The sequence below is a fragment of the Cebus imitator genome, unplaced genomic scaffold (assembly GCF_001604975.1).
Source record: "Cebus imitator isolate Cc_AM_T3 unplaced genomic scaffold, Cebus_imitator-1.0 Scaffold4, whole genome shotgun sequence".
NCBI classification, from domain to species: domain Eukaryota; kingdom Metazoa; phylum Chordata; class Mammalia; order Primates; family Cebidae; genus Cebus; species Cebus imitator.
In genome coordinates, this window is record NW_016107319.1 from 15,927,054 (window position 1) to 15,944,992 (window position 17,939).

At 35.5% G+C, this 17,939-nt stretch overlaps 1 protein-coding gene across 1 annotated transcript in view; it reads right to left on the reverse strand.

The window, feature by feature from the left end:
- LRBA (LPS responsive beige-like anchor protein) overlaps positions 1-17,939 on the reverse strand; it is a 727,560-nt gene that overhangs the window by 484,368 nt on the left and 225,253 nt on the right. Inside the window, exon 35 of the mRNA XM_037740751.1 lies at positions 5,656-5,720. Coding sequence (XP_037596679.1) covers positions 5,656-5,720 — 65 coding nt within the window. The remainder of the gene's footprint in view (positions 1-5,655; positions 5,721-17,939) is intronic.

A 17,939-nucleotide genomic window follows, 5' to 3' on the forward strand; every position in this document is an offset into this window, starting at 1 on the left:
CAAAGCTACCTAGAACAATATCAGGAGATTAAATGCTCTAAAAAATATTCGGAAGGATCACAAGCAAGCTGGCAAGAAGAAAGGAGGCAACCTAGCAGCCTGATCTATTTCTGCCAGGAAAATTAACATCAATACTGACACACTAAATTTTTTTGCAAGTAATATCATCAAAACCTCTAAGAAAATAAGAATAAAAGGCAAAATATGAACTTGAAGCCCTTTATTTATCCAAGGAAGAAAAACCTTACAAGATTCATTGGCAAATAATTAAGAAAAATGTAAGCAACAGTGTTATGAACTCAATTAAATATATGTTTCAATTCAATTCAGTTTTAATTAAATATATTTGTAAAGTGAAGAAAAAATAAGATAAAGCCAAATCAAATACACAAATAAATCAATTTAGGTCCAATATACATAACAATGTAACCTACACCACATAGAAATTTAGTATAACACTGAACCCTCAGATTTCATTCAAGAGAGTCAAAGGCAGTAGTAATAACTATATATTATTTTCTATTGATGTGGTGCTACAGCATCACAGAGACTTTAAAAGGTGGCTTTAATATTCTTTAAGTTCTTTAAAACCATTAGTTTAAAGAAGGTTGTGCCTTTCAAGAATAAGAAAATTATTTTAGATCTATTACTTGCATATTTAAAAAGCAAACGGAGGTGGTGATAATAATGATTCAACACATCATAAAATGGTCATAAACAAAATTATCATTCAGGAATAACAATATTCTTGCTAATAATATGTGAAAATTTAATTTTTTAACTGAAATATTTTATTATATGTATCTTTTTCTCTTAGAAGTCATCAAAGGTTGTAACATTTGATTATGTCCGTGATTATCAATTATTCTAGCTATATAAATTTGTTTAAAATGAAATGTTGTTTACCTAAAAAATACCTACTTAACTCAAAACTACCAAAACATGCATTTATAAAATATCTTATTAAACAAATGTAAGTTAAAGAGACCATCAGCAAATCATTACAAATTCACAGAGTAACATCTCACAGAGCAGCTGCCTAGAACAACATCAGCAGTTTCTACCAAACAACAGTTACTTATGTCTGAACTTAGTAATTGATTTGCTAATGATACTCTTCAAGTTTGTTAGACCTTATGCTGTAGTCTGTCTATAAAGGTCTTCATGTTATTTACACTAATAAAACATTAATCAAGGGCAAAATTTATAGCAGCTACTCTATAAATGAGGTCAAGGCAGGTCAGACTTACCTAATAAGAAGAAAAAAAGGTTAGTCTTTGCAGTAAAAAGAAAAATCCTTATTATTATTCTTCCTGCCCCTGGGATTAAGTCTAGTAGTCAAACACGCCAAACTATTTCAAAAACACATATATTTCTATGAAAACTCATTTAACCTCAAGCACTAATTATTTATAAAAGGAAAACCAAATCCACTGATTTAGAAAAATAACCCACTAAAATTTTCCTTTAAAATATATTCTACACTGTATGTAAATAGCGAACGAAAATTTCCAATTTTACCTGCACTATTTCACTAACGAATCTTAGTTTCCATCACTGTTTATTTCAAACACTTACTTAAAAGAAATAAGGCTGAGTGTTCTCTATAGGCTAAGAACTGAAGTAAAGAAGGCAGTTTCTAACTATGGGAGGCTAAAATATCTAAACAGAAGAAGAAAAGCAAATGTAAGAAATCAGAGAGCAGGTACTATGAAAACGGTAACAGATGATACAGAAATAAGTAAATTATTCAAACAATTGTTTCATCAAATTTTCAGCAATAGCAATGCCAGAGTATTAGCATTTGTGCCAGTACCTCCAAGTCTCAGTTCCTACAGAGTTACATAGGTCCAGGAGACACCTGTACATGTAGTAAAGTGTTTTACAAGAGAGGAACTCTGAGCTTAGGGCACTTCAATCTTTTATGATGGCCAGTAGGTCTGTTGGTCTTTGGCTCAGAGATAGACATTATCATTATTATACTAGACAGTAAACAATTCTGCTTTGTTCCAAATAGAGACACTATTTCTATATTCCACAGCTGTCTGCTATATAAAGATCTTTCAATGACAACGCAAAACAAAGGCATTTGGTATCTCTACCTACAAGGCCAAAAATTTTAAGAGTGATGCCTGGCTTTCTCTCAAGACCCACATCCAAGCCATTAGGATAACCTGTCAGGTCTTATCTTCAAAATTAGTCCATAATCCTGCCATTTCTTACCTCCTCTACTGCTAGCAACCTTGTCCCAGTCACCATCATGTTTAACCACAATTACTACGATAGCCCCCAACTGATCTCTTTGTCTTTATTTACTTTTTTTTTTTTTTTGAGACAGGGTCTCACTCTACTGCCAATGATGGAGTGAAGTGGTGTGAACATGATTCACTGCAGCCTTGACCTCCTGGGCTCAAGTGATCCTCCTGCCTCAGCCTCCCATGTAGCTGGGACCACAGGTGCATGCCACCGCACCCAACTAATTCTTTTTATTTTCTATAGAGACAGGGTCTCACTATGTTGCACAGGCTGGTCTCAAACCCTTGGGCTCAAATGATCCTCCCACCTCAGCCTCTCAAAGTGCTGGAATTAAAAACACAACCTACCACATCTGGCTGATCTCTTCACTTCTATCCTTAACTTCCCACATGCATCAGTCATAGTAATTTTTACCTCCAGACAGGATCTTGCTCTATCTCCCAGGCTACATAGTAGTAGCACGACCACAGGTCATTGCAGCCTCGTCCTCCTAGACTCAGGCAATCCTCCCACCTCACAGCTCTCTGAGTAGCTGGTACTACAGGCACCTGTCACCATACCAAGCTAATTGCATTTTTTGTAGACAGGGTTTCACCATGTTGCCAGGCTGGTTTTGAACTCCTGGGCTCAAGTAAGTCATCCACTTCAGCTTCCTAAAGTGCTATAATTACAGGTGTGAGCTACTGCACCTGTCCAAGAGAGATCTTTTTAAGCTGTAAGGGAGATGCCTTCCTCTTCTCAAAATCGTGCAATGGCTGTCATCTCCCACAAAATAAATTACAAAGCTTCTAAACAAAATCTTGCCCTATGTTATCTCTCCGACCTTACTTCCTATTTCATTCTACTTTAATCACTCTTTTCTTTCTATATTGGCCTCATTCCTCAAATATACCAGGGAAACTGACACTTGTACACTGGCTATTCCTGAGGCCTGGAATGTTTTTATATATATGCCCCTATAACTGACTCCTGTGTGCTTCAAGTGCTTGCTCCAGTGTTACTTTCTCAATGAGCCCTAATCCTACCACTCTATTTAAACTGCAAACCATACCAATACATTTTTCCCTTACTTCAAAAATTTCATTCCCCTCACCTGCTCCACATTTTCTTTTCCCATAGTACTGAACAATATATTATTCACATATTATATAACCTACTTATTTTATTGTTCATAATCTGTCAATGCCTATTTGAATATACAACCCTCAAAAAAAGAATCTTTATCTATTTTGTTTCTTGCTGTATCCTCAGTACCCAGAACAATTCCTGGGACATAGTCAGTGTATAATAAATAGATGAGGAATTGAAGCTCAAAAAGTAAAAGTACTTGTCAAGTATCAAAGCTGAAATATGAACCTAGGGCTATCTTCAAAGCCAATGCTCTTAATCATAAGTCTATGTTGCCTCACCTATTAAACGTAACAGTAACATACATAAGAGTAGTTATACTTAGTAGAGTCTACAATAATCAAAATCACTTCATATAAATTTTTCTTTAAAACAAAGCCAGGAATTATACTTCAATAAATCCTAAAAATTATAGAAAGTCTGTTTATGGGTGTTTTGCATTAAGTAGAATATTTGTGCATTTAATCAACAGCTCTAGTCACCTCTTTTTCTATATATAAACTTCAATATCATATATTGAATGATATATATACATATATATATATATCATGAATCATATCTATATATAAACTTCAAAACCAATACCTCAGTGTTGAAATCAGCCAAAAGCTATTTTTCAATAAACTTTGAAATGTTTACTGAAAGGAAGAGTAAAGAATTAGTCATTAAGTCATTCACTGCCCTATGAATTAGTTCTTATGGCTATAAATCTATATCAGTTTTTATTGATCACCTACTACTTGCCATACTCTACATGGAAACTTAGCTCTATGTTTCATACAGATCACTGTAGTAACCTTGCAATTGTTCTTCATTTCAATCAGGACTTCCCTTCTTTAACCTATCCTAAAAACTTCTGCTAGTTATCTTTCCAAGCCCCAAATATCATAATGACTCTCTTTTGTTTAAAATTTTCCAAGGGTTCCCACTCCCTTGAGAGATCTAGATGCCCAATCCCAACAACACCTCTCCAACACACACACACACACACACACACACACACACACACACATCCTATATATCTGCCCACATTACAATGCCTTCAGATATTCTGTTCCCTGGGTTTGGAATGATTTTCATACAAACATCCTCCAATTTTTCCATAACCTCCAAATTACTAATGTTTATATGACAAATCATACTGACCCTTGAAATGCATCTCAAGAATCATTGTTTCCTGGTTAAGTTTTACCTGATTCTTCCATACTCAGTTGAGGACTCTCTCTTTTTCTTAGTACTCCATAGTACCTTAGTACCCCCCTTAGTGCTTTCTTAGCACCTTGTACTTACATATTTCTATCACAGAATTTAACATTAAGTATTATAATTGCAGGGAGCACCTGTAATTATTTCTGAGGGAAAGGGTTTTAGTAGTAGTATTTAAGATCAAATAAAGTTACAAATACTCTTTTCTCCCTTTTCTAGAATATTTATGAGAGATAGAGAGCAAACCTGGATTCCTAGATGCAAGTTCAAATAGTTACCAAAGGACTGATAAGATCAATCTTCCAACAACATTGCCCAAATCACTAAACAAACACTGCTGAAACAATAAGTTTGTTCAGAATACTGTCTGCAAGGGGAGTCAGTCACAGCTTTTTAACTATACTCCGGGTCTTCAGTTTCATTAATGCAAAATCAGCTACTACAAATCAGACGAAAAGTGGTCCACTAATCATTTCCTCAATTTCCTTGTACCTTTTAATTCTTTCACTCTTTTACATTTGTTTTCTCCCTTTTATCTCTCTTTTCACCTCTGCACTTTCTTCCCTTCTCTTACCCGCCACTAAATTTTCTTTGCTTGAATTCTGTTTCTGCTCTTTAAATGAAAAACATACCTACTTATTTCCTCTATCACCTTTCTTACCACATCACATTGTAAAACTTGTCCCCCCTCCTCTTATGGTCAGCCTGTGATATAAAAAAAATAATATACACATCTAATTCTAATTAATGGTTCTATACACATAAAAGAACTTTATAGGAAGTCCAAATAAGTATGGTTTTTCCTTATACCTGCAAATAGATTTATCAGTTTACTTTTCCCAAACTTATTGAAAAATAAAAATCAGAACTGTATCAGTAAGCATGTATCTTAAAAAAAATTACAGAATGATTAAATATTAACATATACATAACTGATATATCAGAGCTCCACTACATTACTGACTGAACAAACAGTAAATACGGAGACCAAAAATATCAGTACCTACAGAAAAAACACAAGATTTTAAAGAAAAATACAAAATGGATTAAAATAAAATAGATTACCTTCCTTCATTGACAAGTTCGATGAAAGCAAGGCCTGCATTCTTCTGAATAGAATTTTGCCACTCCTAAAATAAAAAAACAAAAATAGCTGAAGAAATGTCACTCAGTAGGTTCTTTCTTTTAAAAGAACAATAATGAAAAATGTCACCCATGTCAATTTCATACCTTAACTCTTAAAGTTCTGTTAGCCATATTAATAGGTGATACAGAATGGTATACTGATACTAAGCAAGTTAGCAACAGTATGATTCTGTGTAAATTAAATGAGCCTATCTATATTTATCTTGCCCTTTCGTTCTATAACACTATATATTAATTTAACTGAAATAGTTGAAAGTTGGGAAAGAAGGTGACAAAGAAAACCAAGGACAAATAGATGTTTTGATTTTGGCTTTGTTTTTGTTTCTCAATTTTTTTTTTAAGGTGTATCATCCAAAATGAAGAGAAGAGAGAATTAAGTAGTTCAATAACCCTAAGAAAGCAGCATAGTTTACCATAAAAGTTGATGACTAGCAATTGAAAATGAGATTAGAAAGATCAGTGAATTGGGCTAAACCAGTTTTGAGTTAGAAAACTATAATTCATTGTCCCATTAATTAGTAATATCTAGTATAAATGCATTAAATATACACTTGATCTATTTGAAATTTATCCATTAAATTTTATCCACTAAAAAGCTATCTATTAAAAAACCCAGGAATCAAGAGGATGTACAAATGAATACTTTAATCCTTATAACTATATATATATATATATATATATATATATATATACACACACACAAACAAATATATATAAGCATTAATACAATAAGCATTAATACAATAAGGAAAGGCCTACATGAATTAAAACATATCTAGATTTGAAAAACACTGGTGAATGCACTTGAGTGTATATGGTAAACACACACACACACACACACACACATATAAACACACACACAGAGATTTGTTTTTAAAGAGCTGAAAACACATACATAATATTTATATTTCTTAACATGCCAGATTCATATTTTCTGAATGTAATAACTCTAAGGCTTTCAAATTCCATGCAATTTCACCCTAATGACCATTCTGTTCCACTCCAAATTCTTTTCTAGTCTCATCCTTTCTCTTCTATTTTATCTTTCCTATGTCCACTTTTGTACTGCCTTCTTTTGTGTTTTGAAAAAAAAACCAAGGTGGTTCTTGAGACTAAAACAATCACGTCATGATTTTGGCAAAGGATTACATTCCATGAATAGTGTTAGTATAATTGTACTAACAGAACATATACCGTAGAATAAAAATTAAATAGAAAATCAGTAAGACATTGGAGAACAGTCACTGGCTAGAACCAGCAAAGAAAAAGTAATGTATTCTTGAGGAATGAACAAGAAACAGAGTCATAAAATCCATGTTCTCATTCTGATACTAACAGAATATATCCTTAGGCAGATCACACTACATCTGCAGGTCTTAGATATTCCCTTTTAAAAGTTTATTCTGGGTACAACAATTTATTATTCTAAAATTTACTAACACTTAGAAGCTCATGACGTAATTATACAATAAATTATCTCTCAAAATTCATACTGAATTCATATTTTACTGAAACTATAAAATAGAGATACTAATTTTTTCCCAATGAGGTAAACCCAACCAATATAAAACAGAAATATGAATCTAATTTAAAACCATTTTCTTTCCATCAAAATGAAATGAAACCAGGTAGTCCAAAGGGAAGCAAGCAACTTCCACAAAAGATAATATTCCTGAGAGAAAGGCATGTGCCATATCTTCCTCTCTTTTCAAAAGGTAGGAAAATGATTAAAATAAACAGAAATCTCAATTTTTTTAAAAATTTTGGTACAGAGGGTCCCACATCTCACTTCCCAAGTGCAGCACAGAGAGATAATACGACTCAAAGAGTTACCCTAAACCTAGTAATGCACAAGAACAGAACAGAGACAAATTTCAAGATAGATGGACCTCAAACTATCTGATGCCCTAAAAAGTTTCAAAAAATTATCACAGAAGGATGCAGAAGCAGCTTAGAATTTAAGAAGATGAAGTGAACATAACTGGGAACTTTGTGGATGGGCAGCAAGTGATTAGCAAGAATTGTGATACCTCAAGAGATGCCACAGCCAAACAATACAAGCATATGTTCACTCCTCGGCTTTTATACCTAACATAACATTCTCGGCAACCCAACTAGAAATTTAAAATAATACAAGAATAGAAAGGAAAGTAAGACCTCAAGTTGAGTGAGTTTTCATTTAGATCATTTAATTTACAGAAAACTTCAAAGCAGAAACTTAAAGGAAAAAATAAAGAAAATTGCCTTTCTTACTAGAAAAAAAGAAGTCAGTAATTACAGAGAAACTAAAATTCCACATATAAATCTTTAGATTAGTCATTTCACTTTTTAAAGTATCCATTGTCAGGAAAAAGGCAGGAATGTCCCCTCTCACCACTATCTTCCAACATCATACTGGAAGTCCTAGCTAATGCAGTTAAGACAAGAAAAGGATAAAAATTGAAAAAGAAAAAATAAAGCCGTCTTTGCTGATGACATGATGATCTATATAGACAATCTTAAATAATCTACAAAAAAAAATACTGGAATAAGCAATAAACAGCAAGGTTGCAATATACAAGGTTAATTTACAAAGTCAACCACTTTCCTACGTATCTGTAATAACAAGTCACAGACTGGGATAACATTATTTGTAAAAGACATCAGATAAAGAACTGTTGTGCATAATATACAAAGAATTCTTAAAATTCAACAAAGACAAACAATCACATTAAACAAAGGGACAAAGACTTTGACACCTCACCAAAGAAGATATGCAAATGGCAAATAAGCCAAGATTCTCCACATATCACTGGGGAAAGGCAAATTCAAACTAGATACTACTAAACACCTATTAGAATGGCCAAAATCCAGTACACTTACATCACCTAATGCAAGGAGGTGGTAGGAGAATAAATGAAACCTCCTTCATTGCTGGTGGAAATGCAAAATGATACAGCCTCATTGGAACATAGTTTGGTGGTTCCCAACAAAACTAAACCTACTCTTACCATAAGATCCAGCAATTTCACTCTTTGGTATTTACCAAAGGGAGCTGAAAACTTATAACCACATAGAAATTTGTACATGGAGATTTAGAGCAGCTCTATTCACAGATGCCAAAAGTAGAAGCTTCCAAAATGTCCTTCATAAGGTGAATGGATAAACTGAGGTACAACCAGACAACAGAATATTATTCAGTTCTTAAAAAAAAAAATGAGCTATCAAGCCATGAAAAGACATGGAGAAAATGTAAAAGTATATTACTAAGAGAAAGAAACTAATATGAAAAGGTTACATACTGTATGACTCCTACTATATAACATTTTGGAAAAGGCAAAACTATGGAGAAAGTTAAAAAGATGAGTGTTTTAGGGTTAGTGAGAATGGAGGGAGGAAGTGGAGGCATACAAAGGATTTTTCGGTCAGTAAAACTACTCTGCATGAAGCTATAATGATGAAGACATATTATTATACATTTGTCTAAACCCACAGAACACACAACACCAGAGTGGACCCTAATGTAAACTATGGACTTCGGGTGATAATGATGTGCCAGTGTAGGTTCACTGATTATAACACACACACCAGTCTGGTGGAGAATGTTGACAAGAGAGAAGGCTATGCATGTGTAGGGGAAAGGGGAATATAGGAAATTTCTACCTTTTGCTCAATTTTGCTGTGAACCTAAAACTGCTCTAAAAAGTAATATCTTTTAAAAATTAATAATAAAAAAGTATTTATTAGTACTATTTTTCTCAAATCCATTTGGTCTGATCTGAAACTGCAATGGGAAGGGATTTTTATTGCATAATCCAGACAAAACTCAAAATTCCACATGGATGAAATAGGTAACAGCAGAAAGATCACATATTAAATATACAGGTAAAAGGTAAACATCACTTAGATTTTATTTTCATTATATACAGAAACTTTTACTTACATTGTCAAATCAGAAATTGTGCCATTTAGATTTCACAAAGATTTTAAGTAGCATTATTGAGGTTAGATAGAAAACTAGTTCAAGTTAGTATAACTATCAAAACATAATCACACTAAACATTTATAATCTAAACTTATCTTGTTATATCACATGAAATATTTATTTTCAATTAAAAACAAGACATGAAGGTACATGTGTAATTGAAGAAGTTCTGTGTTTTATAAAGGCTCAGAAACTCAAATTTATTACCAGTAATACATTATACTTCTGGTGTTCTCAAGGATCATCTATAAACTCATATCTGTTAACCTTCAGTAATTATTACATAATAACCTGAAATGTTTTCATTAATTTTTAAAAACTAGCTAAAATGAGGAATAAAATGAAAATACAAATCTTACATTTTTGGTTATTTTAAAAATTATCACAAACTTCAGAGATATCATTATGTTTTCATTTCTCTATAACATAGTACTAATTACTAATTACCATTTAATAAAATACCAAATACCAGATACACAAATGCGTAAAAATAACCTATATAAAAAGAATCTGAAGCCAATGAGAATATTTTTTCAATTTTTTTATAATCCTGGTATTAATCAAAGCCAACAAATTTTCTCCATAATAAAACATTCTTTATAGTAATTCATAGCAATCACCAAAACTAAAAAAAAAATTCATGAACTATGCTATCCTAAAACATTTTTCTCCACTTCAGAAACAATTATCAAGGAAGGTGTTAGTCTAAACAATTTCATAAACCACGGCTCAATATAACCTTTACCGAGTTTTAATAGTTAAAAGAAAAGCTTAATGGTCATCATCTTTCATGATTGTTTCAATATTTCATCACAGTATTTACAATCATATAGTGATGCAAAATGCACAGTACGTTTAAAAGTCTTGGTTATCCTTTTCCCAGAGGTACTGACAAAAAACACGTTAAAAGCCTCAAATCCAACCACTAATGCAACTGAGTAATTTCAAAACACATTTCAGCACTTTGGAGAGGAAGAACTCAAAACAAAACAACAGAGTCAATAATTTCATACCTGTTCGAAAGCTGTATTTAATTGACTTTCACTTCCTAAGGCCATAATTGTTGACTAGTCAATCTTTACTAAAATCTACTCTTAACTTACTGATGCCTTAAGTCAAATAACAAAAACAATGAAGATGTTACATACTACTGAAATCTACTATATAGATCTCCACCAAATTTCAAAACTGTATTCTTGGTGGTAAAAGTTAGGGGGACAAAAGATTTTATCAACCTAACATTGTCTATTCCTCCCTATATTTCTCTAAATATAGAGAAAAAGATACAATTAATGTGCTATATATTCATTTAAATTATTTTAATAAAATTCTAATTTCTTTAGACATAAACTTAACAGTTCTCCATAAATTCAATAATCTCCTAGAACATATTTTAGTGACTAATACACTACATAAATTTATCTCACTTTTAAAAGTAATTCCCAAACATTAGCATGCTCTAAAGCAGATAAAATCAGACCACAGACTAAAAAGATTACATATAACCTACTCTGCTATCATTTTATTTTGTCAAGCCATTAATACTGAATAACATTAAATGCAGTAGCAATTTATTCTGGTGGGCAGATCATCTTTAACACAACTTTTAGAATTAAAAACTTTTTTTTTTTTGGCCGGGCACGGTAGCTCATGTCTTTAATCCGAGCACTTTTGAGAGGCTGAGGTGGGTGGATCACGAGGTCAGGAGTTTGAGACCAGTCTGACCAACATGGTGAAACCCCGTCTCTACTAAAAATACAAAACTTAGCCAGGTGCAGTGGTGCATACCTGTAATCACAGCTACTCAGAAGGCAGAGGCAGGAGAATCGCTTGAACCCTGAGGTGGAGGTTGCAGTGAGCCAAGATCTTGCCACACACTCCAGCCTGGGCAACAGAGCAAGACTCCTTCTCAAAAAAACAAAAAAATTTGAGAGGTAGATAATGAGTGACTTCAGCTTAAACATAGTAAATCTGAGAATAAAGAGGAGGCAACAGTACATAAGATACATCAAGAAATTTATTTTACAATCTGGAAATACGTGAGTTAGTAGTAATAAACGGGCTTAGAGAACCAAAGAAAACAAACATCTACACAACAAAGTAGAGAAATCAATGTGAGGAAGGAAATCGATGCTTGCTGCAAAACTGCAGAAAAGCCAGGAACTGAAGGCACTGAGTACATATGAAGGTGGCTGAGGGAAAGGGTTGCAAGTTGGCATAAAAAGAACGTAGAATCCCACATCTTCTCCCTATGCTGTGTAGCCATCCTACCATGGTAAACACTGCAAGTTTATTTTCCAGAAAAGTTATCATAATTAAGGAAATTATAAAAACCTATAATGAAAAAGACAAGATAAATTGAAAGTATACATACTGGACTAAGACACTCTGAGTGATATTTGAGAACTTTTCTGAGAAAATTGAGAAGCTAAGATAAAATGTAAGGCTCCACAAATAACAAAGGGAACTCTTGTATCACCAGTGGACAACTCATACCTAAACATACAGATTTTCTCTGTATTATGCTTAGGAATGAGCAAATTGCCAAAGTTAACCAGACATTTGAGGAAACCCTCTTCTGTGATGTTGGACACCAAAGCTAACAAGCAGGAGAGAAAAAAGACTCATAGAAAACAAACAATATTGTTAAGAGGGTGAGGGAAAAACCATTAAAGTACAATAAAGTATCATAGGAAAAGATTTTTTAATTTTGTCCAAAATTATCAAGATAGAGCTTTTGTTTTATCAAGTGCCATCGCTATGCCCCTGTATCAATCAGGATTCTTCAGAGAAACAGAACAATTGGGGTGGGGGAGGGAGAGAGGGAGGGAAGGAGAGAGAGAATATGAATGTGTTAAAAGAGGTTTATTACAAGGAATTGACTCACACAATTACATTGGCTAACAAATGCCAAAATCTACAGGATGAGTCAGCAAGACCAATGGCGCAGTCTGAAGGCCAGCAGCCTCTAGACCCAGGAAGAGACAAATTTGAGTCCAAAAGTGAGAAAAAGCCAAAGTCATAATTAGAAGGCAGTTAGGTAGAAGACATTCTCTCTACCTGGGGAAGGGTCAGCCTTTTTGTTTTATTCAGGCATTCAGCTGATTGGATAATGCCCAATGCTAACAGGGAGGGCAATCTTTTCTACTCAGTCTACCAATTTAAACATTAATCTCATCCAGAAAAGACTCTCACAGATATACCCAAAATAACATTTGACCAAATATGTAAACAGCCCGTGACCCAACTGACACACAAGTCCACCCCTTGTCAACATGGCACTCATATACACCTCCTTAAACCATATTTCATCACCAAATGAAGATGAATAACAAGGTCGTAATTCCACCTAACATGATACAACTATTCTGCATACAACCAAAACCATTCTAAATCTGTGATGGTCAATTTTATATGTCAACTTGACTGGACTAACAAATGCCCAGGGAACTGATAAAGCATGATTTCTGGTTGTGTCTGTGAGGTTGTTCCACAACAGATCAGGATTTGAGGTGGTAAAGAAGATCTACCTTCACCAGTGTGAATGGGCATCAATCACCCAATTTGTTGAGCACCCAAATCGAAAGAAATGGCAGAGGAAGTGGGAATTCATCTGTTCCTGTTGGGAAAGACATCCATTTCACTTGCCCTCACATTAGCACTCCAGGTTCTCAGGACTTCAGACTCAGACCGGGACTTACACCATTGGTTTTCCTGGGCCTTTAAGTTTTAGACAACACATCATGGGAACTCTCAGCCTCCATAATTGCATGAGCCAATCCATCATAATAAATCTCTTTGTCTCTAGCTACATATATCCTATTGGTTCTATTTCTCTGAAGAACCCTGACTAATATAAACCCATTCCCCATCTTAAGTGATATTTACACTTCCCCAATATCCCATAATTTAAATACTTACATACTATAAGGTATAGTTAACAATACTTAAATACTATGATATTGATACTATAAATTCCTAATACATCCTAAGTTGTATGGTAAAGGATTAAAAGAGGAAAGAAAACAAAGATTATATATTTATACACACACACACACACAAACACACACAAAATAAGAAGGAAATGTAACAATTACATTCCTTGTTTTGTAAATGGTCATGTGATCATAATTGGTATCTACAACTACCTTTTTTCACTGCCTGTTCTGTATTCCCTTTGTCTTCAGCAAGCACCTCAGCTGGTCCTGGTACTGTAACTAACAGGGTGACCCAAAGATTCATTCCTGAAGGGTCTGGGCTGCTTTAGTAGTCCTACCTGGATGGGATTACCACAGTGTTCCTGACCTTAATCACACGGCATGGTAATATTAAGATACGCATTGAGGAATCGCTTGTATTCCAGACATACTCTTCCTTACTTTCATTGTGGTATAGTTCAATTTTCCCACAGTAGTCAGGATCAATCACTATTCTTAGCATGGTAATTCTTTTTGCCTGAGGATTCAGAGGCATGAAGAGCCCAAAGTATCTGGGAAGCAATCTTAACTTTCAGTTCAATGGAATCATCGATGTACCTCCTGGTGGAAACATTTTTCCCTTTGGAATTAAGACCTCTAGACTAACAGAGTGTAAGATCAAAGGAACAGAAAGCAAAAATTTTGCTATTGGGTCACTAGAGGTAATAACAAGTGGTATCACTCCCATTTCTACCTGTTGATTCCTGGACCAACAAATCCTAACTATGGGGAGAAACAGCACCATATACTGGATGCTGATTCAGTACACATACAGCCTTCCGGAAAACCCTGTCCCAGCCATATAAGGTATTGTCACCTACATTCAGTTCTATCAAGCCAGCTGCTTCAGGATGGTGGGGAACATAGCAAGGCCAGTGAATTTCATGAGCATTCATTTACTGTGAAATAGATTTCTTAATCAGAAGCAATGCTAAGCAATACAATGAAGGTTGATAAAGCATTCTGTTGATAAAGAATCTACAGATGGTAGTTTGGGTAGAAATACTGCATGAGGGAAGACAAATCTGTAACCAGAGTGAGCGTCTATTCTAATAAGAACAAAATGCTGCCCCTTCTATGATGGAAGGGGTCAAATGTAATCAACTTGCTACCAGGTAACTGGTTGATCATCCTAGGGAACAGTGCCTTATCAGGGACTCACCGTTGGTCTCTACTGCCAACAGATTTGGCACTTAGCAGTGGCAACAGCCAGGTTTGGCTTCCTGAGTGGAAGTCCAAGTAGCTGAGCCCTTAAATAACCTCCATCCCTGCCACCATGGCCACATTGTTCATAAGCTCACTGGGCACTGATGGGCGGCTGAGGAAAGAGGCTGACTGGTATCCATAGAACAGCTCTTCCCAGCCAGTTGATTATTAAAATTATCCTCTGTTGAAGTCACCCCTCAGTGAGCATTAACATAGGGCACAAATACACAGTACTCACATTTTTTCTCCCATTCATAGACACATACCTCTTCCCCAAATTTTTTTGTCAACAATTTTCTACTCATGTCCCTTCCAAGTCTCTGACCATCCAGACAAACTAATGGTCACACCCCATGAATTAATAAATAATCACATTTGTCCTTCAAAAAAAAGTAAACAATCAGTTGCACTGCTCAAAGTTCTGCCCACTGAGATTTCCCTTCACTACAGTCCTTCAGGGATGTCCCAGAAAGGGGCTATAGTGATGCAGCTGTTCACTTTCAGTTGGTGCCTGCATATTGTCAGAACAATCTATACACGAGGCCCAAATCTTCTCCTCTGGCAACTGATCACAGGATTCACCATGAAGCCATTGGTACAGGCTGGCAAAGAGAAGGTGGTGTAGCAGAACTGAGGACCATTGGATATTTGGGCCACTTCATGCAACTTACTTGTGTTTTCAAGCATTGCTTGGGCCCGATCACATATATACATATATGACACTTCAATTTGATGACAGAGTGCTTCTGTGCATGTGCAACTTGATGGCTTAGTGGAACAGATAACATTCAGTTCATAATAAGCAGCTCAGTCACATGTTAACTTGGTGGCCCAAGGTTAAGTGCCCAATCTCTATGAAAACCTAGTGACAGGTCAAGAGTTGTTTCTCAAAAGGAGAATATTTGATTGGGAAGGATGGCAGGGCCTTGCTCCAAAATCCTACAGGTTTGCATTGCAATTTACCTAAAGGGACCTGCTAAAGGCTCCAAACAGCATCCCCATCTGTCACTGACACTTCAAGCACCATTAGATCTCTTGGAGCCTATGGTTTACACAGCAGCCTGGACCTGTTACAGAGCCTTCTCTTGTTCTGAGCTCTACTCAGAACTATAGGCTTTTCAGGTAACTTGGAAAATGGGACAGAGTAACATAGTCAAATGAGGAATATGTTGCTTCTAAAATCCAAAGAGTTACAGCCATACAACCCTGAAAAAGCCCAATCACGTCTAAAATCCATAAACAGCCACTAGCATGTAACTTTTTGGTTGCTGCAGGGGCCAGATACAACTTATTCTTTACCTAAGACGGGCTATCTCGACATGTCCCACAACACTGGGACCCTAGAAATTTTACTGAGGTGGATTTAGTTTCCAACTTCTGACATGCAAATGTCATACCAAAAAAACTGCTAGTTGCTACTTCTTGCTCTCTAAATGGAACCAGCATAATGTCATCAATGGACCAGGGTGATTTCTTTGTGGAAGTGATGATAGAGGTCCATGCAAACTAAATTATGACATACAGCTAGAAAGCCAGATACTCCTGAAATAGGGCAGTTAAGAGACACTGCTGCCTTGCTAGCTGAAAGAAAACTGTTTCTGGTGGTCCTTATTGACCCATACAGAGGGGAAAAAGGCATATGTCAAATCTATTGGGTGCCAGGGAATGTGTTAATTTGCTCAAGCATTGAAACCACTTCTGGTACAGAACCAGTACTTGAAGTTACCACCTGGTTATGCTTATAATAATCCACTGTCATTCTAAAGATTCATGTGTCTTTTGCACAGGCCAAATAGGCAAGTAAGATGAATACATGCTGGAAATCACCACACCTGTGTCAAATCCTTGATGGAGGAAAATCCTTCCAGAAATACAGTATTGCTTTTGGCTTACAGTTTTCTACGGTAGAGGCATTCCAGTAGCTTCCATCTGGGGCCTTTCCCATCATAATAACCCTCACTCCATAGGTCAGAAAACCAATGTGGAGACACTGCCAGTTTCTGAGTATGTCTGTTCCAACTATGCGTTCCAGAATTTGGGAAATGATAGGATGAATTTGAAGACTCACCAGGCCCATTGTGAGAAAGGGCAACCTAAAACTCTATTGATCATCTGCCCCCCATAAGCTCCTTGATATTTTAGGTCTCTTGGAATCATAGTTCGGAGCCAATGTCCTTTTCCCCAATGAACAGTAACCCTGGTAAAAGGTCATAGGTACCTTTAGAGAAAAGTGAGGAGAAGATTAACAGTAAAAATTTTGGCAGTATACCAGTGTATAGAGCACCCCTGACATAACAAACTCTATCTTAGAAAAAGTCTCCATTTTATATTTCATAAAACATTTTGCCAACAAGGATGTTTTGTTTAATTAAAAAAAAAAAAATCCAAAAATCCAAATGCATCCAACCAGATGTAGACACAAACACATTCTTCCACTATCAGTTCTCACCAGAGGACTCTGAGACTATGAAAGATTAGGCCTTCAGCATCTCACAGTCATTTGTGATAAGAACTTGGCATCTGCTGACAAAGGATCTACCACCTCAAAGACTTTTCCTTGCAAGACTGAATGACCACCCAGCCGAGACCAGAACTCCTTTGGTCTTCTTTGCTCCCCAGGGACTGGTTTGTTAACCCTTTCTCCTATCTCTTTTCCCTCTTGATGTTAAATGTTACTTTGTTTGTTGTGGAATGTTTAACTTATAATATTATATATTGACTAAGTATACTGTCATGTATGGTTTGCAATACTGACTGACTTGTGGAATGGCTTGAGCCTGTGTACCCACAGCTCTGACTACCAAGTGAATGTAAAGTATAAGGAGAACTGCCTCATTGAGAAATCCATGTGGCTTGTGGCTTTTGTGATTTAAATGCATCAATAAAAGCCTGACACTGTGAAAAGACACAAATATGTGTGGATCTGGTTGCTTCTAACCTTGCACCAGTCATGAGAACATGGGTCCTTCCTCAAGGGGACCCAGCTTCCCCTTCCTTCACAAAGTTCTGAGCCTGTAAACTTGCTCAAGTTGGGAAATTGATTGAGGGGCCATGAT